Raw genomic sequence first — 27,702 nt, forward strand, 5'->3', positions numbered from 1 at the left:
CCTGTTGTAACTCTGTTCTTTATTCCTGTTGTAGGTGCTGGAGATCAGAATTTATTTACCTCTATTTATCCAACGCTTTCCCAGCAGCTTCCAAGAGAACCCATGGAATGGAGAAGGTGTGGCATATTTGCTCTTTGGCTTTATCTCCCTCTATATTTTGTAGACATTTCTGTGAGCAAATGAGGTCATAAAAGTTAAAGCCTAAGTTCTAAGGTGTTTTGTAAAGAAACTGAACATATCACATAATCTGTGGGACTTACTCTTTAAGGATTATGTTGATTTTCTTACTGAGACCTAGGGTGGTAGAAACAAGACAGTTCTTTTGATTTAAAGGTTCTCTTTTATAGGAATGACATCTGATTCCTCGTGGTATATCAGTGTCTTTTAAAATTTTTTTTTGAATTTAAATTCAGTTTAGTTAACATATGGTATAGTATTAGTTTCAGGGGTAGAATTCAGTGATTCATCAGTTGCATATAACACCCAGTGTCCATCCCCCAGTTACTCCCTACCTTCCAGGGACCCTCAGTTTGTTTTCTGTGATTCAAAGTCTGCATCAGAGTGTCTTAAAGGTACGGGCACTTTGGAGGGGAGGCATGCGCTCAGCCTCCACATTAGTGTAGAACCCGTGGCCTTTACCTATGGTCTCAGCACGACCTCTCCACCCTGAGCTCCCGTGCTCTTTTTGTAAGGATGAGGAAGTGTACAGAAAGATGCTATTTAAAAATTGAGGGAAACCAGACCAACAATCCTATGTGTCCTTCTGTAGGCGATTGTTTGTCTCAGGACTTGTCTGGAGAAGTAGTCCATGTTTGAATTATCTTATTGGAAAACTTCTTTCTGCTATGGTTAGCTATTATTTCTAGAAAATGTTTGGATTCTGACTTGTTGGTGCAGGGAATCTGATTTTAATCGAGGTGTGTACACATCCCGGCTGTCATTCATGCTCACGTAGCCCAGCTCCTGCCACACCGTTTCCCTCTGACCAGCAGCATGCTGCACCTCCACCACCATGAAGAATTGACGTGGCTTTCTGGGTGTGACTCACCAGAGATGGGGTCTAGTCTCATTTTTGTGTGTGATACACTGTTAGAAGGAATGCATTGAACTACTACATTGACTAGAAAGAGCAGATGGAAAGTGGGAGAATCGTTCAACATCTGAGCAGGCCCTGTGCTGTCAGCGAGAGAAGGTAACTCAGTGGAGGAAGTAACGTCTGGAGAGGACTTCTAATACACATTAGTTAAACATTCAGAAAGAGAAAACAAAGAAGCATGTCCATGAAACAAGACCAGGGATTGTAAGGAAACAAGGAGAGACATAGATTTAGTGTGTGTTCATCTCTTTGCCTCCCTGAACCTGTCTGAGCCAGAGGAAGGGCTGAAGAAGGGTGAGGGTGCAGAGACAGAGTGCGTGCGGGTGACACAGTGGAGACTGGACACCTGCTCGAGAAGGATGACAGATGGAGGCCTCGGAGAGGAGGCTGAGCCCCTGAGTCTCGTATCTGCAGAGGTAGCTCCTGGAGACGCAGGGAGCGAGCCCAGGACCACAGCAGGCAAGGCCAGAGCACGCGGGGAGGGGACTGGCGGCGCAGGGCCACCTCTGCGGGAGCCTGTGGCTCGTGGCCAGATGAGCTCCAGGGCCGTGGATATGAGGCACCGCAGGAAGCGCGGGAAAGGGCCAGTCTGGGTGTGAGCAGGTGCGGCCAGCACCAGAGCTGTCTGCCTCCTCCACACTCTGCAGGCGGGGCGGGATGGACCGGAGGGCGCTGCAAAGAGCCCTGCTCTGGCCCCCGGTGCCTTCCCCATGGGAGCAGGAGGCCTGCGGGATACTAGCCCAGAGACAGGACCGAGACAGGGACCGAGACAGGGACGGACGGACTAGCTGAGGCTTGGCCCCGTCGGTGGCACATGGGGTTTGCAGTGCCCGGGCAGCTGTGAGCTGAGGGAACGAGGATGCAGGAGGACGAAAAACACATCATAGAGCTGCGTAACTGGAGGTGATGGCACATTTAGTAGGAAGGGAGTCCCGGAGTTGGGACAGAGGACGGCGACAAGGTAGTTGGGAGGGCGGGGGGCAGGCCCGAGGATGGCGGGCAGCGCTGAGCCCGCGTCTCCCATCGTGGACATTTGGACCTTGTGTCAAAAATGAGAGTGTTGGGGGAGATGCAGTGGGCTGAATGGTGGCCCCGAGGAGATGCGTCCCCCTGGAAGCTGTGAGTGTGACTTTATTTGGTGAAAGGGGTCTTGTAGCATAATGGAGGTAAGGATCACGGGAGATCAGCCTGGAGCAGTGTGGCCCTAAGTGCAGTGACAGGTGTCCCGAGAAGACATGGACGCAGGCCGAGTTGCGGTCCGTGCAGAGCTGGCCTTGGAGATCGGGGCACCCGGGGAGAGCGGGGCCCGGCTGCAAGCCCAGACCGCCCGGGTTTGCGGGCAGGGTGGAGGGCAGGGCGGACAGACGCCCGACACGGACGTGTTCTCCCACCAAGGGTCAGGGAAGCCAGCGCTGCCGGCTCCTGACCTCCCATTGCTGGTCTCCTGCGCTGCCAGACAATTCGTGTTGTTTTAAGCCTCTGGGTTTGTGGTAGTTGTCAGAGGAGCTCTAGGAAACCCGGAGGGGGGCGGGCGCGGAGGGGGCCGGGCGGGAGCCGCGCGTGAGTGTGAGAGAACGAGAGGCCGGTTGATGCTGCCTGACGTGTTAAAGTAGGTGCGTGTGACTGTGATAAAAATGTACAGTTGATTGAGCAGACCTCGGAACGAGAATTGAAGCCAAGATTCTGCTAGCTGCAGGGACGGCTGTAGGGCGCCGAGCACATCGGGGAGTGGCAAGCCGGAGCTGCGCGGCCCTGCGGCGCCCTGGGGCTGGGTGCCCGGAGCTGCACGCGGGGGCGCTGGGCCGCGTCGACGTGGGGGCGTTAGCTAGAGGTTTCAGAGCAGGGGGTAGAGAGTAGGGGACGAGCAGCATCTGAAAAATTAAGGTCAGGACTTTCCCTGTGGCGAATCAGGGGCTTGCTGGAGCCCCCACTACCAAGTCCCGTGGAATGAAAGCAAAACAAAGCGAACCAAAAGCCATGCCAGGAAGACAGACAAAAAAAGAAACCAGATCTGCCGTCTCTGACAACATCGAAAATCGAGAGTAAGAGCCAGCACTTCTCAGAGTCCTGACGGAAAACTTCTTTCGACCTAGAAGTCTGTGCTACTCCAACTCACACGCAGAAGGGAAGACTGAGTCAGCCCCCCTCCACCACCCCTGCCGTCTGCCCCCTGCCCTGCCCCTTGGCCTGTGGGCCTGGCTGAGGTAGGAGCGACAGGGTTTGTCTCTCCAAGGCCTGGGGACCACCTGGGGCCGCAGGATCCGTCACTTCTGGCTGCACGGAGCTTCACGTGTGTGTTCCTGTGTGCCATTCGCCTGCTGTATTCATTACTTGCCATGACGTGGAGAGGGTTGGGAAATACATAAAATGTTTTCAGACATGTCTGATCACAGACCTTACCACCCTGAAATAATGAAAGGACACATCTCAACAGGAAGGAAAATGAGCTCAGAATTCATAGATGAAAGAAGCAGCTGTCAGCAAACAAGTCATAAAAATATTTAGTTAATAAGCTCAAGATATCACTCAATTTGTAAAAATTAAATCTACAATTTTAGATGTAAGGAAGAAAGCAGAGAGAAGAAAATGTACTTGTCTTGTTCAAGGAGAGGGTAGACATCTACTCTACTTTTAGAAAGAAAAATTTAAGTTTTTATGTATTAAAAATAGAAATGTAACCAACAGCAGAATAGAAATAGAAGGTTAAACTTTCAAACCAACAGAGAAAAGGATGGAAAAAGAAAACTTGATGAGTCTCACAAAGGACAGAGAAAAATAGTCTCTGAATAGAAAGTACACAAGTTCAAGCATCCTCATAATCGTGTTAAATACAGTTAGTTTCAGTTTATTAGGCACAGACCCCTCAGATTGGACAAAAAATACAAAATGCAGCTAGAGATGTGTTAGAGATGCAGCTACTAGAAGTGGGAAGTAAGTATGAAGGAAAAATAGATGTAGCCTAAGGTATGTTGTAGAAGTACAGTGAAAGCGTCCACACCCTGCCAGCCCTGGCTTGGGCGTATGCAGCCTACGGGCCTCCTCTCTGTGCCTCCCTCGGGGCCGAGGGCGCTCTCTGTTTTCTGTTTTGGGTCATACAGGGGATCATAAAACAAAAGTATTTGTATAGTTTGAAACTTTCCTATCTTCAAAATCCCCTTTTGACCTTTGGGAATCTTTTTTTTTTTTTTTTTTAATAGTGACTTACAGATTCAGTGAAGCTCTAAATAATACCCATTTTTCTCAGAAGTCTGTGTTGTTGCAAATAGTCCTGGTTAAGTCGGATATTACTGTGCGCGTGTCACCGAGTAAGGTGAAAGACTTACAGAGAGGGAGCTTTGACAGGTACATAGGAAGCGTGTTTAGATATTACAGAATTCTTTTGGACAGAGTATTGCCATTATAATTCAGGATTAATACTGTATATTATACTTTGAACTCGTGGATATGATTTAATTATTGTTGCATTTTTCCCCCCTTTTCTTTCTGCTGAATCTTCTGTTGTCATTTTTCTCAGTGATGTTTTAAAAATTGTTCATAGGTCCTATGGCCGGGCTCCAAAGATGATTCACCTAGAATCTAACTTCGTTCAATTCAAAGAGGAGCTGCTGCCCAAAGAAGGAAACAAAGCCCTACTTACTTTCCCCTTCCTTCATATTTATTGGACGGAATGCTGTGTAAGTATTCACAAAGGGAGAAGAAATTATGAGAAAATACCTTGGAATAGGATTGAGAAGTCACCAGTCTGGCTGTTGTTCAGGAAATCGTAATTTTTCAGATTGACTTTTTAATGTACTCTACTTGGTGTTCTCTTCTCTCCCGTCCTCAGGCACATGCCTGGTTGTCGCCCCATGCTTCTGCTCTGGTTCGGGGTGTGCCCTCTTGGTAACCACCACGTATGATCTCACTGCTGTGTTTGGAGTTCTTGTGAGCTCCCTGCACCCTCATGGCCTCTGGGATTGTTATTTACTCCCAGCTTTGTTTGCCTAACCTCCATATTCACTGTCCTGGACTTCATACTCCCTGTGGGGCTCTCCTGAGGGCTTCCTGAGGGCAGGGGACTGACCTGCTTCCTCACCATCACAGCGCCTCCAGAGCAGGGATGCTCTGGTCACCAGAGCCCTTACTAGTACTTTGCAGTTGCATATTTATGAACCTGGAAAGAAGCTTGTCACTGTTGACAGAATTCTTCTGTCATTAACTGACAGAAAACACTGTGGTTCATTTCTTGTGTGTTTTGGCTCTAATAAAACAGGCATTTAGTGAAATATAGCATGCACAAATCATTACGTGTTGTGACATTTTCACCTGAGGATGTAGAAGTAGTGTTGTGTGGTTTCATAAGAAAGGGCTGGAAGCTTACTCCTACACCCTTTTGCCTTTGCAGATTTTGCTTTGTAGCTTTTTCAGTGGAGTCTGTTGTGCAGAGTGGGCTTACACCGTCAGCAGTGAGCGAGATGACGTATGTGACACGTTGTCTACCAGGGAGCTCGTCAGAGGTCAGCACCCAGGGCTTTTATTGGGGTTCAGGCCCATGGGCACCCACCCTCTGCCTGACTCATACCAAAACTCTAGACCCCAGAGGGAAAGCAAGTATTCGGCACAAGCTGTGTTATTTGTATGAAGAGCTTATGCCCAATGAGGCCCTCTGATCCCACGGTGGTGGGACCCTCCCACAGTTCATGTTCCCAGGCCTCAGCCAAGGGCCCACCTTGTGAACTGGCCTAAGGATGGCTGTCCTGGGCCTGTGACCCTAACTACCTCTTTCTACGGCCCCCTTGGCAGTGAGGTTAGATTTGATGTTATGGTCAGAGTTTCTCCATGCTGTAATTAATGGTTTTCCCCTTGCAACTAGTAAGCCATCTCTAGGGGGAGTGGGGGGTCACTTTAAGACCACAGGATTAGGGGTACCTGGGTGGTTCAGTGGTTGAGTGTCTGCCTTTGGCTCAGGGCATGATCCCGAGGTCCTAGGATTGGGAGGCATGATCCCGAGGTCCTGGGATCGAGTCCTGAATTGGGCTTCCCGCGGGGAGCCTGGTTCTCCCTTTGCCTGTGTCTCTGCCTCTCTCTCTGTGTCTCTCATGAATAAATAAATAAAATCTTACAAAAAAAAAATAGACCACAGGATTTTCCTGCTCCTCATCCAGCATTCTGACTTCGCTTGGGCACCAGCGATGATTCTTCCTGAACCAGTCTTTCCTGAGGGCTGTGACCAGCACTCCAGACCATCAGTGGTGCTCTGCTCTGAAAGCCTCATGGGTTTCTGTCCCATTTAATGCTTTGCCATCAGTTCCATCCTTACCTGTGATGCTTAGGTCATAAGAGTCACTTCAGACTGGCCCCTGGGTCCTTTTCAGGGACTTCTCAACTTTCAGGCACAACGAGGTATCCTGGGCTCTGGTACCTCTGCTGCCCTTGTCCTGGGGTCTGCCCTTCATTCCCAGAGCTCCGGTGCCCCTGGTGCTGTGGGCGTGTCAGCGCTGCTGGGCCTCTGGTTGACAGAGGTGGGAAGGTGTGGGTCTCAGAGACCACAGGTTGCCACTGGTGCCTCTGGTTTGAGCCTCACCCCACAGGCTCTCTGTTGTGTGGTCCCATTCCATGTTTGCGTCTGCCCTGGCTCTGCACAGCATCACGCAGGTGCCTCCTCGCTCTGTCCTAGACACACATAGCCATGGTTTCAGCTCCTGAGCTGCAGCCAGACGTGTCCGGAGACCTTGGCCTGCAGTCGCCACGCACCCGCATCATGGTCCGAGTTCCCACCTGGCTGGCGAGGCCGCCCTCCTTTTCATGGTTTGCCTCTTGCTCTCTTGTGGTTACTTCTCTGTAGGATTATCAGTAGCAAGTTACTGAGCTCTAGACAAAACTTTCTGTGTTTTTTATTGGGACCATGTTAAGCTTATAAATTACCATATGCAGATACAATATCTTGATGGTGTGGAGATGTTCCGACCCAGAACGAGGGATGTCTTTTCTATTTGTATGAGTCCGCTTCTTTGCCCTTCAGAAGTGTTTTGTGCTTTTCTTCATTGCAGATTTTGCATGTTTCTGGTTAAATTTATTTCTAGGCATTTTACTTTTCTGTTGCTAAAGTACATGGGGTTTTCTGTCTCATGGTACCTTCTAGCTGATTAGTGTATATGGGAAGGCTGTTGTTTTTTTTCACGTTAGCCTTGCCAATTCTCTTACTGTGTGAATTCGTTCTATCACTGGTTCCCTAGGCCCCAGAGTCTAGAGCTCTCCTACATGTCTCGTCATATCTCTTTCTCAGTTTTTAGGCCTCTAATAATTTCCTCTGAACTTGTTGTTAAATAGTAGTAGAGACAGTGGGCCTGGTTACCTTGTTCCTGACTTCTGTGGGGGTGCCTGCAGTGTGTGCCCGGTTGGAAGGGTGCTGGCTGTAGGGCCGAGGAAATGTGCATGAGCTTGAAGGGGGTTCCATCCCTTCCTGATTCCTCAAGGATCTTTATTAGGAATACATTCTTGAATTTTGTTCGGAAAGGCTTTTTCAGATTTGGTGGAGATAATCATGGATTTTTTCTACTTAAATTTACTGATATGTTGAAATATATTAGTGGATTTCTTATTATTGAACCATACTTGCATTCCTGGTATAAAAACTGCTTGGTGAAAGTATTATTTTTATAAAGTGATAATGGTGTCTGTTCACCTAATTTAGGATTTTTTTTTTTTTTTTTGCATCTATGGTCACAAGTGATTGGTCTATAACTTTTTTTATATTTTCTGTCTTACACATAAGTATCAATATTATATTTGCTTCCTAATAATTTGGAAGTTTTCATTTATTTTCTATTTTTGAGACAATTTATATGGCACCAGAACAGTTTGGTCTCTAAGATTTGATGGAATTCTCCTGTGAAACCATCTGGGCCTGGTATGTTCTTTTTTTTTTTTTTTTTTTGGGCCTGGTATGTTGTTATAGGACAGTTCCTTGATCATGTTCTGTGTCCCTTTCACGGAAGTAGGTCTTTTGCAGCCATTTGACAATTTTGATAAAACTATATTTTTCATAGAAATTGTACATTTCAGTTAGGTTATAAACATTTCATTGAGATGTGCAAAGTGGTCTTTTTTTGGACTTTTAACATATGCTCTTGTGGCAATTATTATTTCTTTGTATGTTTGTATTTTCCCCCTTTTCTACCTTGGTTAAATTAGCTCTTTGTAGTTTGTGGATTCTTTCTAACCAGGGAACCAGGGTTTTCATTTCTGACATACCACTAGTCTGTTTTCTACTTTATTAATTTTTGCTTTCATTTTTATTTCCGTCCTTTTGTTTTCTTATGGTTTACTTTGTTCTTTTTCTAGTTTCTTTCTTTCTTTCTATCTCTTCTCTCTTTCTTTCTTTCTTTTATGAGTTGGGAATGCATTTATTTTCTTTTTTTTAATTTTTTTTAAATTTTTTTTTTTAATTTATTTATGACAGTCACACAGAAAGAGAGAGAGAGAGAGAGAGAGAGGCAGAGACACAGGCAGAGACACAGGCAGAGGGAGAAGCAGGCTCCATGCACCGGGAAGCCTGACGTGGGATTCAATCCCGGGTCTCCAGGATCGTGCCCTGGGCCAAAGGCAGGCGCCAAACCGCTGTGCCACCCAGGGATCCCTATTTTCATTTTAAATTTAAATGATACAGATCTTTAGAGATAGGAATTTAAATCCCAATAGTCAGTCATTTTTCATAAATTCTCTGTTTTTTGGCAGCCCTGGTGGCGCAGCGGTTTAGCACTGCCTGCAGCCCAGGGTGTGATCCTGGAGACCTGGGATCGAGTCCCACATCGGGCTTCCTGCATGGAGCATGCTTCTCCCTCTGCCTGTGTCTCTGCCTCTCTCTCTCTCTCTCTCTGAATGAATAAATAAATCTTAAAAAAAAATAAATTCTCTGTTTTTAGTTTGTATTGGCTCTTTCACTCAACAGTTTAACATGAAGTTAATTTCCAGAAAAAAATTCTTTAAATTTTTACTTTAAATTTTCTAATTTAATTGCATTGTGATTAGGATGTTCATAATTCTGCTTTATGAATTATTTACTTTTTCTCTGTGATCTAATAAATGATCAGTTTTTGTGGATGTTCCATGTGTGTTTGAGAATGTATTTTCTCTACTTTTTAGATTGTAATGCTAAATATAGATCCTTTAGAGCTGTCTTACTGATTTAATGTTTAGGTCATTTATATTATTTTTGTTATTTTTTTATTTGTTTTGTCCACTTGACCTGCTTGTGGCTGACAGCGGTGTGTTAGAGTCTTCTGTTACTGGTGTGTTTCTGTTTCTCTTGCTTGCATCATCTGTGGTTTGTGTTTTATGTAGATGGTTCATGTATCATTCAGTGCATAGGTATTTGTGACTGTTACAGTTTCTATGGCGTGAAATACGTCATTTTAAAAAATGGTTTCTGAGTAGAGTTGATCATGTGTAGGAAGACCATGTCTGCCTAAAGGTAATAATTGGTTTTCTCCTATATTTTCTCTTAATAGTTTTATAATTTGTGTTTTATATTTGAATCTGTAGAGCTTCAAGTTTTTTTTTGTGTGTGCAGCAGGAGGTGTGGTGGTTTAGGGTCTAACTTTACAGTCTTAACTAGGTAGCATATTGGCCTAACATCATTTCATAATTATCTGTCTCTTTTCCACGTATTGAAGATGTCCCCTTTATTTTAAACCAGTGGTCATGTGTGTGCAATATTGTGTTGATCGTCATCTATTCTGTGCCAGGACCAGACTTTTAATTATTACATTTTTATAACATGTATTGATAATCTGCTCTTTTAAAGTAAATCCCTTGTCAAGTATACATTTTTTCTTCCATATAAATTGTAGAATCAGATTGTTAGTTGTACAAATTTTATTTTCCAAAAATGACTGTGTCCACATATTCCATCTCCCATGCTCTTCTCTATGTGGCAGTGACATTCTTCCATTGAAAGACCGGGTCTGTGTTTCCTCTAGTTGACTCTGAAGTGGCCCTCTGACTGGGAGGAGAGGCACTCTGACTTTTGAGACTAAGTCATAAAAGGGGTAATACACCTTCTCTGGGATCCTCTTGGGATGCATGCTCTCAGAGCCCAGCCACTATTCTTTGAGGAAGTCAAGGGCCCACATGGGGAGGCCACCTGGAGGTGTGCAGCCCCGGTCCCAGCAGATTCTGGCCAACAGGCTAGCATCTGGCAGCAGACACGTGATGGGTTTCTTGTTCCAGCCTTCATGCGCCACACTGGGTGGGGCAGGCAAGCTATGCATCTGGTCTTGCTGAGGTTGTAGATTGGTGGCAGAACGAATGTTCTGGACTGCTGTATGTTGTCATGCTTTGTTACAAAGCCATACAGAGCAGTTGAAAAGAGAAAAAGAAACCAGGGAGGTATTTTGGTTGGGATTGCTTTGAATAAGTTGCAGATTCATTTGGGGAGAATTTTAATCACAACTCTTTGCATGTGGGACCATGGTTTTTGTTTCTCCATTCTTTATGACTTTTTGATACCCTGAGTAATGTGTGCTAATGTTTTTCATAGACATCTTGGATTTTTATTGCTAGATACACTTTTTTGTGGACATTATGAACGGAGGGGTCCCCCCCCCCCCTTAAAATTACATTTTCTAATAGGGATCCTGTGTTTTGTTGTTGTTGTTTTGCTTTATTTTTGATCATTATCTATTAAGGGAAGTTTTCTAGAACAAGTAGATAATGTTTAGGATTTTAGAATTAAAAGTAGAACCCCTGTACGTTAGTAGTTGCTTTTGGGTTTCTAGCACCCATCTTCAACATCACCTCCTCCCTTCATATGGTGCTGGGCCACCGCCCACCTTTGCGCAGGCCTGCTGGTCCCATGCTTGTTACAGACCTGACAGTACGTTGTTACTGTTTTTGCTTTAAACAGTTATGTGGTAGAAATTAGACGTAGGAAGTATGTCTCTTAGCTACTACTTCAGGGCTCCTCTTTCCTTTGCTATAGGGCAGGTCCATGGTGAGACTTCTTTCAGTTCTATGCAGCTGAGGAGGCCTTTATTTTTGCAAAATTTTTTGCTGGATGAGAATTCTAGAACTGACAGTTCTTTATTTGTTCCCAGCATGTAAGAGACTTGGCTCCACGGTCTTGGTTTACATTGTGACCGATAAGTCTTTCATTCTTGTCGTTGTTATTTTGTATGTAGTGTATCTTTTTTTTTCCCCCTTCCATGGTTAAAGGTTTTTTTCTTTGTCACTGGTTTTACACTGACTATGGTGTGCCCTGGTGTAGTTTGCTTTGTGTATCTTGTGCTTGTGCTGTGGGTTTGTAATTTTGACTTAGATTTGGAACATTTTTGGTTGTTATTCCTTCAGATACTTGTGTTCCTCTCTTCTCCTCTGAGGACTCCAGTCACTCACATATCAGGTCCTGAAACACCGACAGCTCAATGACACTGTGTTGGTGGCTTCTCAGTCTTTCTGTTTCATTTGGATGATTTCTGCTTCTGTGTCTTCACATTACCTAGTCGTTCTTCTGTGGTGTCTAAACTGCTCTTAATCCCTCCCATCCAGTGTATTTTGCAGTTGAGATGTGGTTTTCATCTCCAGAAGATCCGTAAGGGTCTCTACCTTTTAAAAATATCCTCAATGTCTCTGCTTAACATCGTTTTTTCCTCTGATGGAATCTTCCTGAACACATGGGATGTGGTCACAATATGTTTTTTAATGGTTTTGTCTACTAATTCAGTTATCTGTGTTATTACTGAGTCTCTTCTGTTGATTGATTTTTCTACTTGTTATAGACCACATATTCTTCTTTGACTGCTCGGCAATTTTTTATGGGCTGCCATGCATCGTGAATTTTTTATCTTCTTGAGTGCTTACATCCTAGAAATTTTCTTGAGCGTTGTGTCATTAAGTTACTAGAGTGTGATCGTCTCAGGTGTGGCTCTTGTGACCTGTGGGTCTGGAATAGAGGTCAGTCAGGCACTGATTCTCTCCTCCTTCCCGAGTTCTCCACCTAGTGGATCTGAAGGTTCCCAGCCCCATCTGTGGGAGCAGGCCCTCATCCCAGTCCTGTGTGGCAGCTGAGTCCTGTCTGGAGGGGTCTCTCCCTGGCTCTGAGTCGCTCTTACACTTGTGTGCTGGTCAGCCTCCTGCTGATCACTTGAGGGGCCCCCGTCCTCTGGCCTCCTGTGAAGTCAGCTGTCCTTGCCTCCCAGGGCACTGTGCCTGCCTTTGGCTCTATGCAGGGTGCCTGGCATACAGGACCTCAGTGCCCCTCGTGGTGCCGCAGGCTGGGAGCTTCCAGCAGTCATTCAGTTCCCTGCCTGTTCGTTTTGTCTGGAGGTCATCCTGTGTGTTGATGTCAGGATGCACCCGCTGATTTCTGATTTGGGGAGGGTAGTACTTTCCTATTGGTATTGATTTTCATGCTCACATTGTCCCAGATTTGGCTTCTAAGACCTTTGGACATGTCCTTATTTTCTGAGCTCTCCCTAACACAAGGTATGCCAGGGTCGTCCCGTCCTTTCCCTGTCTGAGCCCAGGGGTCAGCTGGTTCCCAGCGAGCGCTGAGCTCTGGTTTGTCTTAGTGGGAAACTGTATTTAGAAACCAAGCCCTGGAGCTAGACGTGTTATCTCTGGAGCCTTTGCAGTGGGCCCAGCTGGGAAGTACATGTATGTGTGCCTCTGTGTGCCCACCCATGCACACGTTTACATTTATTTCCGTTTGTAGGTGTACATGTGTGCACATACATGTGTGCATGTGTATACACGGTCCGATTCCAGTCCTGCACCACACGGCAGTTCTTTCTTCCTTTTCCATGTCCGTAACTCCTTCTCCGGCATGGAGAGGCCAGGTCCTCACTGTGCTCCAGAGGTTTGCTTGTTTGAATAACTGCTGTTAGGGAGTATCCTGCCACTGCTGTCCTGCTCCTCTGCACCCCACCCCCCCAGCATGGTGCCCTCTCCCTGCCCTGGGGCTGATGCTCCACATTGGATGACTTCCCTTCTCCCCTCAGCTGATCCACAACACCCTAGATTAAGTCACCCCAACAGGGAGCCCCTCTTTGCCCTTCTCGGTCTCTGACACCTCCTGCCAGCCCTATGGTCCTTCATCCTCTCACTTGGGCTTCCATATCTTGTGCTGTGTTACCCTTCTTGCCCTTTGTGCCTCTGGCGCCCAGGCAGGGCCACTCCCCACCTTGGTGCCCTCCTCATCCCTGACCGTGGGCACCTTCCCCACCTTCCCTGACTTTGTTTCCTGGAGACATTCTTAACTTTACTGGCTCAGCTTGGACTCTTCTTCTGAACAGTCAGCGGGTCTTTTTAGTGGTTTGCTCACTGTTGCAAGTGAGGGCCTAGATTACATACCACTTACTTCACCAGAACTGTGGGGACACAGCCAGGTCTCTGCTGCAACCAGAGCATCCCAAGAGGAGGCGATTGTGTTCCCTCAGGGGGTGTGGGAGTGCCTCCCTGGTTTGGAGAGCTGGGAGCCAGGGCTGGGGGTGCTGGAGTGGGGAGAGGGTGCCTGGCACCAGCCCTGGGGTGGCCTTCCCGTGCTTCTTGGCTCTTCCTGCTCCCTGTCCTGCACCCTGAGGTTTGATTTTAAAGACGTTGGGGTCTGTGGCCTTTGGTTTCACTCTGCAGGCATGATGCTTGTGGGCTCCTAGAGCCCAGCAGGGCGCTGGCATTGCGAGGCGGAAGCATCCAGCCCAAAGAGCTGCCGTTCCATGGAGGCTGTAGTCTTCACGAGATGGTTTTCCTCGGTTTTTTTTTTTCAGCAGAAGATCTTTCCAGTTTATATTTGTTTTTAATTTAAACTGAGGACACAGTGGGTTTAAAAATCACACTAAAAATGAAAAGTACTCACTTCAGTACTCACCTTCACTTACCAATTAAACCAAAGAGGAAATGGGTACAGAAATTGGGATTTCTCATTCATAGATTGATCCCGTTAGCATATTTGAGAGAGACTAAAAAATCCAGAGAAAATATGGGCATGATAACAAGGAATCTTTCTATTAAAGAAAAGGGGGGAGGGTACATATTTAAACAGTAGCTATATAGTATAGTTTGTGAAAGTTTTTAATTGCCTGATTTGGATATGAATTAAGTGTCTTGCTTTTAGATTTTCACTCCAAGTCTGATAAGTAGATTTATGGAGTGTAAGGGCGATCATCACCAGTTACCAAAGGCAAGGAAATGTTCTGTGTTCCCACTTTTTTCTGGATGAGCTGAGGCAGGCTCACGGGCTTTTGTGCAGGCTGGTGTTTGGGACTCTGGGTCAGAAGCAGCAATGATTTTCTTTTTCTTTAGGACCAAGATGATTCTCCTTTCGGTCTTTCTGAATGAGAACAGCGTTCAAGAAGCCCTAGATTGGGGATGCCTGGGTGGCTCAGCAGAACGTCTGTCTGCCTTTGGCCCAGGGCGTGATCCTGGGGTCCTGGGATCAAGTCCCACATCGGGCTCCCTGCGAGGAGCTTGCTTTTCCTTCTGCCTATGTCTGCTTCTCTGTGTCTCTCATGAATGAATAAATAAAATCTTAAAAAAAAAACAACCCTAGATTGTTATCTTGGGCTTAGGTCCGAGGCTGCCTTGCACCTGCTGTGGCCTGCAAGTGGCATTCAGGTCAGAGTGGTTCTAGGGGCAGGCAAGGAGTTGGGGAGCCATGAAGGACACTGCTCGAAGGCAGCCTAGGTGTCCTGCAGATGTGAGGCCTCTGGGCCGCGAGACCTGGGTGGGAGGAGCCGCTTCGACATGAGGCAGGTGGCAGGTGGGATTATGCAGTTCTTGGGCACGAGGCCTTTGGCAGAGCCAACCTGAGTTTTTAAAGTCCCAGCTTACCCCGTGGCCTATGTTGCTGTGGGTAGGTCTGCCTCGGTCTCTTCCTCTGAGACATTAGGACCGTCTCCTGTCATCGGGGCAGGTGGGCATGGGGCCTGGCGTGCAGTGTCGCAGCTCCCAGCGAGGTCGTGCTGTGGCCGATGTAGCTGTTAGTGGACAGCTCGTGCTGTTGCACTGAAGGGCGTTGATGAACTTTGCTTCACAGTGACTTATTTGTTTTTAGGATACGGAAGTGTATAAAGCTACGGTAAAAGACGACCTTACCAAGTGGCAGAATGTTCTGAAAGCTCATAGCTCTGTGGACTGGCTGATAGTGGTAGTTGAAAACGATGCCAAGAAAAAAAACAAAACCAACATCCTTCCCCGAACTTCTATTGTGGACAAAATAAGGAATGATTTTTGTAATAAACAGAGTGACAGGTAAGTATACCTTGAATTTTACCCCATTGGCTGACCCCTGGGTGATAGAGATTACTAGGAGTAGCCCAGGTCACCGCCTCCCGGCCTCCCGGGTAACTGGCTGAAATGCTGGAAGTTGTAACTACGGCGGGAGAGACCACACCGGGGTCCCCTTGGAGGATCCCCTGAGCGTGTTAGTGCAGCCGGGGCTTTGGGAAGTGTCGTCCTCGTGGACAGCAGGGTTCCCTGCATGCACTTTGTGAGGGCGCCATGTGTTTCATTTACCTTCGTATCTATCAAGAGTTCCTCAGAACCAAGATTCTAAAATGCTGACTTAATCTTCAGAATCTGTAGAAGGGAACCTTGAGGGTCTAGTGTCGGCATCCCTGCGCGGACTCTACTTTCCCCTTGCTTCTCTCTGTCTGGCCCTGTTTTGTCTCCTGGGGGGGCAGCTCGCCTCCCTTCTCTGCTGTGAGGCCTAGCTGGGCAGGCCGGCCTACCTCCTGGTGCCCGGTGGTGGTGTGCTCATTGCCTTAACTCCCCCCGGGTCCTGGGGTCTGGTGCTGGGCGTGGTCCCACGGGGACACAGGGCACTGCTTCACACCCACGTCGCCACACCCATGGCACCCCGGCAGTCAGTGCTCAGAGCATGACAAGAGATTGGAGCCGGGGGCTCGGCTACCGAGCAAAGGGTACTGAGGTGCTGGGGATGGGCTCTGGCGGAAGGCCCGGGTATGTGGCCGGGAGCATGACTGACACTGTCCTGTGCTGTTCTCATTCTGAGACCACATCCTGTGTCGGGGCCACCCAGTAAGTTGACAGTTCTTCAACTTAACTGTGGGCTTCCTTTTAATGTTCCACATGGTTCTGGACACAGAGTAATGTTCAAGCTTACTTTACTTATAGTTTGAAATAAATGTTAGATTGTGGAGCTTATGGTTCATCTTAGAGAAATTTCATGGCATCTGGACTTGTGGGACTTTTTCCTAAGGCCTGTTATTCATAAGTTACTTAGCCTGAAGGAATCAGCTTCGCATTTCAACAAGGTGCCCCTTGACTGAGTGTCCTTCCTGTGTGGTTCGGGAATACTGCACACTTGTTCTGGAAAGGAGGAGGAGCAGCCGCCAAGAGGCTCTGGGGTTCCTCGGGAGGGTGGGGGGGTGGGCAGCACGGGGTAGCGAAGGGGTGGGGAGTGGTGACTGGCGGCCAGACCTAATGGCCTCTTGGTCTCATTTCAGTGTGATTTTATTAAGTACATAACCTGGGACTAATGGGGCATATTAATCTAAACCTGTGACATGTTTGAAGTGTAAGATTTTTTTCAAAGTGCCTGTTGATTCCTTTTAAGTCTATGTTTTAATTTTATCTGACAGCTTAAAGTGTGTTCCTGCTGAGTCCATCAAAGCCTAGCTTGTTTGTAATGAGTCATTCTATATCCATACACATAAAATCTAACTTACTAAAATTTTTGACATTTCCTCTCAGTATATAAACATGCCTTCCAGCATTTAGATTTTCATTAATTTGCAAGCTCCCTTTAACAAATCTGTACTTTATTTTTTAAAGAGTGGGGTCAGATTTATATATATATATGAGTTTGATAACATCCGTATCAGCAATTGTTTTATTAGCTGGTGTGATTTCTGGCCTTTGGAAATGATGGTGCACTTGGCCATGGGGAGGCTTACTGGTTTAATTTTAACCTTGTATGTAATTTGTGATTATAAACATTGCATGTTCATGGTAGGGTTGTAAGAAGAAGGTAATGAGTAAAGTGAAAATAGATCTTAGCTCTTAGTATTTGGTGTGTATGTTTCAAACTTTTTCTCTTTATGTGCACACAAAGAACACGTGTGTGTGTGCACAGTATACCATGCACAATGTTTCATACTTGCTTTTTTGCCCTTAATATGTTATAAAAATGTTTCCATGAGCAATAGGTGTATTTCTCCGCCATTACTGCCAGTGAGTGTGTAACACTCCCTAGTGGTGATGTACTCGGTCTTTATCCAGTCCTCTGCTGGATGGATGCGTTACCACTTAGGATGAACAGCATTGGAAACATCTTTCGAGCTTGGATGTTCTGTATGTCCTTAATTATTTCCTTAGGGTACATCCCTAAAAGGAAAATTGTGTGGCCAAAGGTTCTGTGCAATTTTCAGGCTGTTGGTGAGTATTGCTGTCGGAGGGCTGCCCCGCGAGCTGCCGGGGCTAGTGGTGGCCCCGTGACGGGTGGGGCCGGGCCCCTGCCTGTGGCTGCCCTGGGCACAGCGCCGCCCGTGCTTGGGGGGGACCCTTCTCTGAGCAGGGTTTTGGGCTCTCCCTTCCGAGTGAATCATCCAAACTTAATGCGAATTTCTGAAGCATGGTTCTTTTTTGTTAGATATATATATATATATATATAAAGATCTAGAAACAGTAGAAGTTGCAGGGCATAAGAAGGGCTAGAGGACTTAAAGAACATGGGGTCTGCTGGGTAAGCACCGGGTCACGGGACACAGAAGGTCTCAGGACGCTTCCTCTCCCTTGCACCCCTGTGGCTTCAGGGGAGAATTCTGTGTCTGGGCCGGAATGAGTGGCGGTGATGTTCAACCTGGAGGACAGCTTAGGGATAAACGGCCCGCCGATAGGTTCCAGCAGCTCCTGGAGTGAATCAATGCATGTTAGTCCTTTGGGGCGCTGGGAGAGAGCTGGTGGGACCCCTTTGTTTTCAGGGGAAGAAATAGCACCAGGGGGCGGAATGTCTGGAGTTGAAGCCTGTTACCGGTTTTTAAATCTTCTTGGTACTCATTGTTCAACTGGTGGATCATCTGGACCATGGGCGGCTGCACATTTTTTGTCTTTTGTCCACCAATTTATAATTCCAGAGATTTGGCTCTTCCTCCAAAGGGTATAATGGGGCACAGAGACTTAGAATCTGTCCAGCTTGCTGCTTGCTAGTAATCAAAGCAACATATTTACTGAGGAGAAATATTGAAGCTCCAGCATTTTATTTTATTTTATTTTATTTTATTTTATTTTATTTTATTTTATTTTATTTTATTTTATTTTATTTTATTTTATTTTATTATTTTTTTTTATGATAGTTACAGAGAGAGAGAGAGGGAGGCAGAGACACAGGCAGAGGGAGAAGCAGGCTCCATGCACCGGGAGCCTGACATGGGACTCGATCCCGGGTCTCCAGGATCGCGCCCTGGACCAAAGGCAGGCGCCAAACCGCTGCGCCACCCAGGGATCCCAAGCTCCAGCATTTTAAAATTATTTGAGTTCATATTAAATAATTTTCTTTGTAAATTATTATTACTGAGGATAAAGAAATCCAGCTCTTCCAATCTCTTAGATGGACACATTGCCTTTTCCAAATCCATTGGAAACTTGGAATTTTATGCCTTTGATATTTCCATACCATAGTATGGATAGTCTTTTACTTTACTTTTCTTTTATCTCTCTCTCTCTCTCTCTTTTTTTTTTTTTTTTTATTCATGATAGTCACAGAGAGAGAGAGAGAGAGAGAGGCAGAGAGACAGGCAGAGGGAGAAGCAGGCTCCATGCACCAGGAGCCCGACGTGGGATTTGATCCCGGGTCTCCAGGATCGCGCCCTGGGCCAAAGGCAGGCGCCAAACCGCTGCACCACCCAGGGATCCCCTTTTTTCTCTATTCTATTCTATTCTATTCTATTCTATTCTATTCTCTTCTAAGTAGGCTCCATGCCCAACATGGGGCTCAAACTCAGAGCCCTGAGTTCAAGAGTCACGTGCTCTACTGACTGAGCCGGGCAGCTGCCCCACAGATACTCTTTTTGTAGTGAAATTATATCATATCTATGTGTTAAGACACATTCTTGAAGCTTTTATTATGTTTTTAAAGATATTACTTACTCATGAAAGACACAGAGAGGCAGAGACACAGGCAGAGGAATAAGCAGACTCCCTGCAGGGAGCCCCAAGAGGGCCTCGATCCGGGTCTCCAGGATCACACCCTGGGCTGAAGGTGGCGCTAAACCGCTGAGCCACCTGGGCTGCCCTCTTTAAGCTTTTATTTATGAATTACCTATTAACCCTGCTCTTGTGGAGCTCACGGTCTGGGCTCTGGTGGGAGAGATAGGTCTACAGAGGGGAAGGGTGTACAGCCTGGCACCTGCCGTGGTGGTGGTGCGATCACAGTGAGGCCCAGAGGGCAGAGCAGCGGGGGAGAGGTCCCATGAGGACCTGTGTCAGCCCAGCCGGGTTTGGAGAGTGAATAGGAAAGTGCTAGATTTAGAGAGCAGAGCTCGAGGAGTTGAGTGGGCTCGGCTGGATGGCGAGGCTGGGTCCCCGCTGTCACCACCCTCACGTGCTTGGTAGTAACTCAGCCCTGGCCTGTTGGTTACAGGGAAGCAGAGAGGTTTCTGAAGGGGGCTGCGTGGATGAGGTTTGGGGGCCAAAGGCGACGTGATTGCCCTACTCCACAAGGAGCCCCGGAGGCCGGCTCCCACTCTCTTGCCTTCTCTCCCTCCCCGCTGCCCATCATTCTGCAGCACAGACAGCTCGTGGGGCGTTAAGCCAGTTGATGATGAAACCTTTCCTAACCTAGTTTCTCACCACCTGCCTGCTGTTTGTCACCAGTGGACAAAGGAGGAAGTGGGGCAGGACAGCAGTTGGCCGTGCAGGGAAGTAGCAGCCGCGGGCCATGTGCTGTGCTTGGGGAGGATTTTCAGACCGTCCGTCCGTGTCTCTGCAGGTGTGTCGTGCTCTCTGACCCCCTGAAGGACTCTTCTCGAACTCAGGAATCCTGGAATGCCTTCCTGACCAAACTCAGGACATCGCTTCTTATGTCTTTTACCAAAAACCTAGGCAAATTTGAGGACGACATGAGGACCTTGAGGGAGAAGAGGACCGAGCCAGGCTGGAGCTTCTGTGACTATTTCATGGTCCAGGTACGTGACTCAGCGTGCAGCCACGCAGCTTCCTCTTTCTCTTCCTGTCTCTGTAAGTGAGGCGGGTTTTTTGTGGTAATTCTTAACTGGCATAGTTTTTAAAACCAAAGGACAACACACAGTAGCTGACAGCCGTTTCCTTCTCTGGGCTCCCCAGGCAGATCCGAGGTGGCCTCCTGGGTGGTTCTGTCATCAGCTCTCCTGCTCCTTCAGAGCTTGGCATCTGGCTTTTTATGAAATGGCCTTGTCCTCAGAGTAATTTGGGTTTTGTTAGTATGTTGGGCCTTCTGGGCATCTCCCATGGAAGTGACTAAGGCAGAGAAGCACTGGTGGTGGTGACAGTCCTGAGGACGGAGTTGCCTACTACCTGCATGACACCGTGGGTACATTGTGACTTCCTGGGGCCATTTATTTCCTCTGTGGTTTTATTCTATGGTCTTGGGTTCCAATAAAGACAGTCTTAAGCTAGTTTCCAGGGGACCTTTCTAACCCTGCAAAGAGTGACAGGAATGATACCCTTAGGCTTCATTATTCTTGTTGACTATATTTGACTGAAAAAAACCTAATTTTTGTGTTTAAATTGCACTTATATGTAAATTACTGAAGAAATAATGCACCTTGAACAAATGAGAGACCAGTTCTGATTAGAAATGTTGACCCTTATCTCAGACTGTTGCCTGTGTCTTAGTGGTATTTGGGTGACTGGGTGCGTGTAAGGGGATTGCACAAGTCCACAATTCACTGTAGGGTTGAATTGTTGCAAACCTTTCAGTGGCCCTGTCACTTCACCTTTCAAACTTCTTAAACTTGGTTCCTAAGAGTTACAAACAAGGAACGGGGGAATCCGAGTGAACCCTGTGGGGTGGGATTGGAATCTGAGATATCCGAATGAAGCCATGGATGGATAGATGGATGGATGGATCAGAAATACAGACACGTGTGTGAGGATTATATGAATGCATATATTTCCTTTGTCCTCTGACAGGGCCTAGAAAAAAAATATTTCTCAGTAATGTAAACACACTTAGTGCCAAAATCTTGGTTTCTAAACTCCATTCTTAGTAACAAGTGCCAGGGCTCCTTCTAGAAGTGTTTGATTCCAGGGATGGGGTAGGGAAAATACAAGATGGACCAGGAATAGGACTTAGCAGAAAGTAAGGAAGCACCCTCAAACAAGCTGAATATCCATTAAAAGAAAGTTAACACTGGGCAGCCCAGGTGGCTCAGCAGTTTAGCGCTGCCTTCAGCCCAGGGCGTGACCCCGGGGTCCTGGGATCGAGTCCCACGTCAGGCTCCCTGCCTGGAGCCTGCTTCTCCCTCTGCCTGTGTCTCTGCCCCTCTCTCTGTGTGTGTGTGTGTCTCATGAATAAATAAACCTTAAAAAAGAAAAGAAAAGAAAGTTAACACCACCTAAAGGAGCCTCCTCATGGCCATAGCTGGAACAGTCTGTACAACGATGGAACTGGATTTTAACCATGGAATACAATTCCTATCCATGAACCCTCATAGATATAGATAGTTGGTTAGATTAGTAAATGGAGGAGAAGGTTCAGCTTTTCCATATAGAAGAATGCCAATTTTATTTATATTTTTATTCATTTATTTATCTATTTATTTATCTATTTACCTATTTATTTATTTGAGAGAGTGAACGTGTGCGTGCACAAGCAGCGGGAGAGGGAGAAGCAGGCTCCCCACTGAGCAGAGAGCCCGATGCAAGGCTCAATCCTAGGACCCCAGGATCATGACCTGAGCTGAAGGAAGATGCTTCACTGACTGAGCCACCTGGGTGCCCCAAGAAGAATGCCAATTAAAAAGCATGTGTCTGGGAAGGCAAGGGCAGTAGCAGAGATAGAGGATGCCCAGTTGTGTCCCTGCTGCTGAAGGGCCATGGATGGTTCCAGGGGTCATAGAGGCCTTTTCCTACTTCTTCTGGCCTCCTCTGTGTGCATTTCTACATGTTGACACTTTAGGTCCTAAAACTGACTTTTACTTAGTATAATAGAAATGTTACTTTTAATGCTGCAACTTTAATAACTATGTGTTGTTTCAAAAAGTTGATTGAAAAAAAAAAAAAAAAAACCAAAAGTTGATTGACATTTTTGCTTTTTAAAAACCTTTTGTTTGGGTAATAGGAAGAACTTGCCTTTGTGTTTGAGATGCTGCAGCAGTTTGAAGATGCCCTTGTACAGTATGATGAACTGGACGCTCTGTTTTCTCAATATGTTGTCAACTTTGGTGCTGGGGGTGAGTAGTCCACTTTTGGAAGCAAATTCTTTCTTAGTATAGCTTTTCCCACTTGTAAATAGTCTGGAAGCTGCCATTATTTATTTACCTAATGATTAAATCACCTTTTGTGGTTTTTTGCAAATTATATGGGATATATTCTCATGGTTCTAATAGGAAATGATAGGAGAATTAAAAATTAGTCACTTTCACTGTTAGAGCATCTTAAGAAAGCATTTACAAAGAAGGTATTTTTCTGGTATAAAGAGTTGTTTATACATAACAGCTGGCCAGTTATGCTTCTAATTTCCGTGCCTCCTTGCTAGCGTAAGAGTGGGAATCGTGTACTTCTGTTGATAAGCTGTCTTTGTAATATTTGAGTGCTCATTGCAGAATTTTAAATGGCACCATTGTACATCTTTTTTTAAATTTTGAAGTCTTGAATTATTTTAGAAGTGTGAAATTAGCTCAATGAAACCACATACAGAGAAAAGAGTTCGTAATCATTCTCACTGTTTTGGTTGATACTTATTTCGCTAGAAATGACATCGTATTATATAGATGTTTGTAGCTTCTTATTCTTATTAACAGCCCATCATGGACATTGTTCCAAGTTAACAGATCAAGTTTTCAGTTATTTTTGCTGTGGATTCATTCATTAATTCAACCATCCCTTGATGTTGGACTTTTGGGTTGTTTCCATTCTGGCCACCACACACAATTGGGTAATTGCTAGGTATTCTTTTTGAAAGAACGCTAAAGTTTCTGAAGAAAGGAATGATTTCAAGGAATCCTAGTGCCTACTAGAAAACCTGTAGGAAGATGAGTACTGGTACTTAGCTTGGGCACTGTCTTCTAGAAATGATGATGAATGGCACCTATTGGTTCTCTCTCCAAACCAAATTTAGGAAGCTCAGAGTTGGATCTCTTACTTTGCTAAGATACAAATGTAAACATAACCAGAGCAAAGTATTTACTAATTAAATTTTAAAAATTTAATTTTCATCTCCATATTGTACATATTTAGATATCTTACATATTTCTTACATCATATTTCACATAATTTCTTTGTACACTCAGCTTTTAAATAAATCTTGGATAAATTAAAACCCAAAAGTATGCCTGGACCACATTTTGCAGGTGAATGTTAAGATTGTTCATTTTTGTTCATTCATTTCACGGATGCTTATTGAGAACCCTGTATGTACCAGGCACAGTTCTGAATATAGTAGGTAACAAGACAAAACCTCATCCTTCATGGAGTTTATGTGAAAGGGAAAAGAGTAAAGGAATAAAAATCTTCAAGTCAGGTAATTGTAATGAGTACAGGCTGTCAGAAGGGGTTGTGGGTGAAGGGGCAGAGTGTGATGGTAAGTGCTAGGTGGTCTTAGTGTGGTCCGAGAGGTTTGAGTAAAATGTGAAGGGGAGCCAGGAGAATGCTGGCCAGGGGGCCGGACAGAGGGGCCTGCTGGTGTAGGCACCTCCCTCAGTGTGCACTTGAGCAGTTCTGAGTATAAGTTCTGGTCAGTAAAGGGTAGTTGCACTTGGCATTTGAGATGTTTAGTAACATCAGTTTGCCAATATTGAGTTGCTTCCTGGTGGGAATGCAGCATGATGAAATGGTACAACAGCTCTCTTTTGAAGTGAGAAAAATAGATTAAATTTTTGCCATATGGGTTGAATGACTAGTTATCGTGGGCTTTTAGGCTTACTTTAAGGCCATGCTTGAGTCTGGAGCTATAAGTTAGAATTGCGGAGCCTAGTTAGAAATTTTTGACAAGCAAGGATGTTTCCCTCCTGCTTCCTGCTACTACTCTTTCCTTGTACCTACTGTCCTTTCCTCTAGGGTTGTGATTCAGGTAGCTGACATGGTTGAGTTAGAGACAGGCATGAGGCTTCAGTAAAGAAGGACAGGGTAAGGGAGGCAGAAAGACCACATCATATGAACAAGCTAATGTCTGGCATGCAGGCAGAGAGGAGCTGGCCCAGTATGCTCCGGCCTTGTGCCTTCTCTCAGACCTGAGTACGGAGCCTAAGGTCTCCCTGACGCCTTAGCCCGCCAGGGTGCAGTTGCATCCCGACCTGGTCATGACCCCTGGGCATGGTATGTTGGTGTGCCTCATGGTCTTGTGCTCATCATCGATTGCCACGCAGGGGTGGGACTACTCGTGGCTACTGCTCTGTCCCCCCATCACGAGACTGTTCCATGCTAGTGTAAAGGGGGCGGGCCCATGGCTAGGGACTAACTGGTTGTTGGGCCACCTGCTGGTACGTGAGTTCTCACAGCCCCGAGTGGGAATCTCAGGAAGGTGAAGTCATCTGTAGTCAGCGCCTTTCATGATGTGTGTTTGTTTAGATGGTGCCAACTGGCTGACTTTTTTCTGCCAGCCGGTGAAGAGCTGGAATGGATTGATCCTCCGAAAGCCCATAGATATGGAGAAGCGTGAATTGATACAGAGGCAAGAAGCCACCCTGTTAGATCTGCGCAGTTACCTGTTTTCTCGCCAGTGCACCTTGCTCCTCTTCCTGCAGAGGCCGTGGGAGGTGGCTCAGCGCGCCCTAGAGCTGCTGCATAACTGTGTGCAGGAACTGAAGCTCTTGGAAGTGAGTCTCCCATTTTCCCAATTTACCCGTTTCTTCATTGTTCAAACAGATAACTCTGAACCTTGGATCCCAGGCATTGAACTGTTTGGGCCGGAGGAGAGGGTTCTCTTTTTCTCAATGTCCTTAATTGTTAGCATATGATTTGTATAGCTACTCTGTATGTTGATTATTTAACTGTTCAAAAGTGTCATTCCTGCTGTCAACATTGGGGAGTTCATGTTGGCCCAAAGCAAGACTCTTAGATCAGTTTCTTTATGTAGGTTCTGAGAGAACTTTGGCTCATTCCCTGAGGAAGATCGCTCACCTGCCACACACGCAGCATGAGGCTTTGTAGGCGGACCTTTGCGTGATTTCAGAACCACTTTTTTATGTTGCATGTGAACACGTGGATAACAATGTCAGTGACACACAGCAAGCTGTGCCACATTAATCAGTAGCATGAAGGTTCAGGAAGGTACTTTACAAACGTGTATGCATGTACGTTTGAGTGAAACCCGTTAGTGAGGCTGTATATTGTGCGTCGATTGTGGAATATTGGCCTTTGAGGATCGATTCCCCCCAGGGCTCCTGCACCCTTACTGCTCATAAAATCATACACGTTTTGGTGAAGTCAGGGACCTTTAATGACTAACTAGTCTGCGGGGGGAATCTCACCTTTTTTGTTTCAGTGATGTCTTTACCTAGAAAGGGGCACAGATGCACATACACAGTGTCACGTATCATCTAGAGGGTTCATGGACACCCCTACCTCCCCCACCCCATTCCGCGGTTAACGACTAGCTGAGCGATCAACTCCATTTTACAAATGAAGAAAGCAGGCCCAAGAGTGACTAGGTGATTTACCCAGTAACCAGTCACAGAGTCAAACCCTCCACGCCAGACTCGTGTTCTTTCTTTCGTGCCTCCTGCCAGCGCTCCCAGGGGCACAGTTCTAAGAGGTCCCCGAGTGTAACCGTACTGCGTTAGCCAAACCATGGTGGAGGCAGTCCCCCATAACATAGTCACTTTCCTCCTCTGTACCCCAGGATACTGAGGAACAGGCTCAGCACTTAGTTTAAAGTGATCTTAAGAGATTAAAATTTTTTTTCTGACCTAAATGAAGAGAAATTATCTTAATTTCTAAAGGAGAAATCCCTAGCCTAGCTGAGAAATCCCTAGCCTAGCCACAAACTCATGAATGTAAGAATTTGTATCAAATTATTATTCTTGCCTAGGTACTTAAACAAATGAGGGAAGATCCTGCCTTCCGTCCTGAAGTGATGATCCTTTAGCTCCCATCTTACTGTGTAGACCTGGGTGATCTGCTTTGGCTGCTCCGATCTGGCTGTACACAGCGGGGGCTGTGAGGCAGGGCACTCTGTGTATGTGTGTGCCTGCACACTTGGCCCGATTTAGAGATCCTGTCAGGGGTTGGAGGAGAGCTAGGGTGTGCAGTAGAGCCCAGGTGGTTCACACTTAGCGTCTGCAAACTGTGCTAACCCCGGGAGGGTTCATTAGCACGTGCTTGTGAGGCTCAGGGCGCGGGGGAGTTGGGGGATGCTGGGCCCCACCTGTCACCAACTGCAAGATTTAAGAATCTGTCCGAAATTCTTGCTCTTGCCTCCGGAAGTTGACTAGTCAGAGCCTCGTGGCCAACCTGCAGAGGAGAGGAGAGGAGATGTTGTCAGTGGCTGCCGCTCCTGGGGAGGGGCCTCTGGCCCTGCAGGGAACCACTTCCTGCCACTCCTCCAGGCTTCTGGAAGGCAAGGGAGCCTGTGGATGTGTTACATACAGCTCCCCGGATCTGTGAGGCCAGCCTAGGGGAGCAGCGGGGAGGCCTCTTGCTCTGACGCCAGCACACAGGCGTCCTCGTCCCAGCACAGATCCCTTCTCACGCCGGCACCCACACGGTGCGAGTGGGCTGCATGGGGGCATGCGAGGTGTCCCACTCGTTCTCAGCACAGCACACATGCAGCAGCATCTCCTGCCCACCGTGGCTTGTCTCTGAGTCCCTGCTACCTCTGGCCATAGTAGGAGCGCATGGAAACAGGTCGGTTACTGCCCTTCTGGCTGGAAAGAGAAGCATGCAAGGAGCAGGTGGTGTGGACGCTTCCTGGGAAATGCTCCTGCCTGCAGGTCAGTGTGTCGGCATGAGGTAGTTGGATCCTCTGCTCCCGTCCTCTGGTGCGGGAGTGCGCTGCGGGCTTTCCACGGGCGTGGTGGTGTGGTGTGCACCTCGTGTCCGTTACACTATCCTTTCTCCTGGTTGTTTTCTGAGTGAACGGGTCATCCTTTGGGCCGTTCCTCGAGGGGCTGCACCCCCACTATGAATCACGGTTATTGTACTTTGTACTTTTCTGGTTCTGCTGTGTGCTGTGGAGATGAGTTGACCAGAGCGGAGTTCAGGGTGAGGACATACTACCCACTGTTTGCTTTCTCTTTCTCTGTTCTGATGACCCAACTTCTCGTTCGCTGTTCTCTGCTGTTCTCCTCATCCCCCCACTGGGGGTGGGGTGGTCTGTGACTGTGCCTTTCTTCTGCATCCTGCCACGTGAGTGCCGTGGACAGTAGCTGGGCCCCAGAGGCGTGCTGCGCCCCATGAACTGCCCAGGGCACAATCTGCTGACCTCCCTTGTGCTCTGCTTGTCCCACAGGTGAGCCTGCCCCGTCCTCCAG

At 46.8% G+C, this 27,702-nt stretch overlaps 2 protein-coding genes across 6 annotated transcripts in view; one reads left to right on the forward strand and one right to left on the reverse strand.

The window, feature by feature from the left end:
• Positions 1 to 27,702, reverse strand: part of CSTB (cystatin B) — a 449,713-nt gene that overhangs the window by 215,268 nt on the left and 206,743 nt on the right. The window lies entirely within an intron of this gene.
• The window catches only part of TRAPPC10 (trafficking protein particle complex subunit 10), an 89,199-nt gene that overhangs the window by 19,451 nt on the left and 42,046 nt on the right, over positions 1 to 27,702 (forward strand). For 2 of the 4 annotated variants that reach the window (XM_025462110.3, XM_049104576.1), the window contains exons 2-7: positions 35 to 116; positions 4,635 to 4,770; positions 15,126 to 15,322; positions 20,022 to 20,217; positions 22,353 to 22,464; positions 24,800 to 25,047. In XM_025462110.3, coding sequence (XP_025317895.1) covers positions 35 to 116; positions 4,635 to 4,770; positions 15,126 to 15,322; positions 20,022 to 20,217; positions 22,353 to 22,464; positions 24,800 to 25,047 — 971 coding nt within the window. Of the gene's footprint in view, positions 1 to 34; positions 117 to 4,632; positions 4,771 to 15,125; positions 15,323 to 20,021; positions 20,218 to 22,352; positions 22,465 to 24,799; positions 25,048 to 27,702 lie in introns of those variants that run through there. The other 2 variants (XM_025462112.3, XM_025462111.3) reach the window with 2 other exon arrangements.

The sequence above is a fragment of the Canis lupus genome, chromosome 31, assembly GCF_003254725.2.
Source record: "Canis lupus dingo isolate Sandy chromosome 31, ASM325472v2, whole genome shotgun sequence".
NCBI classification, from domain to species: domain Eukaryota; kingdom Metazoa; phylum Chordata; class Mammalia; order Carnivora; family Canidae; genus Canis; species Canis lupus.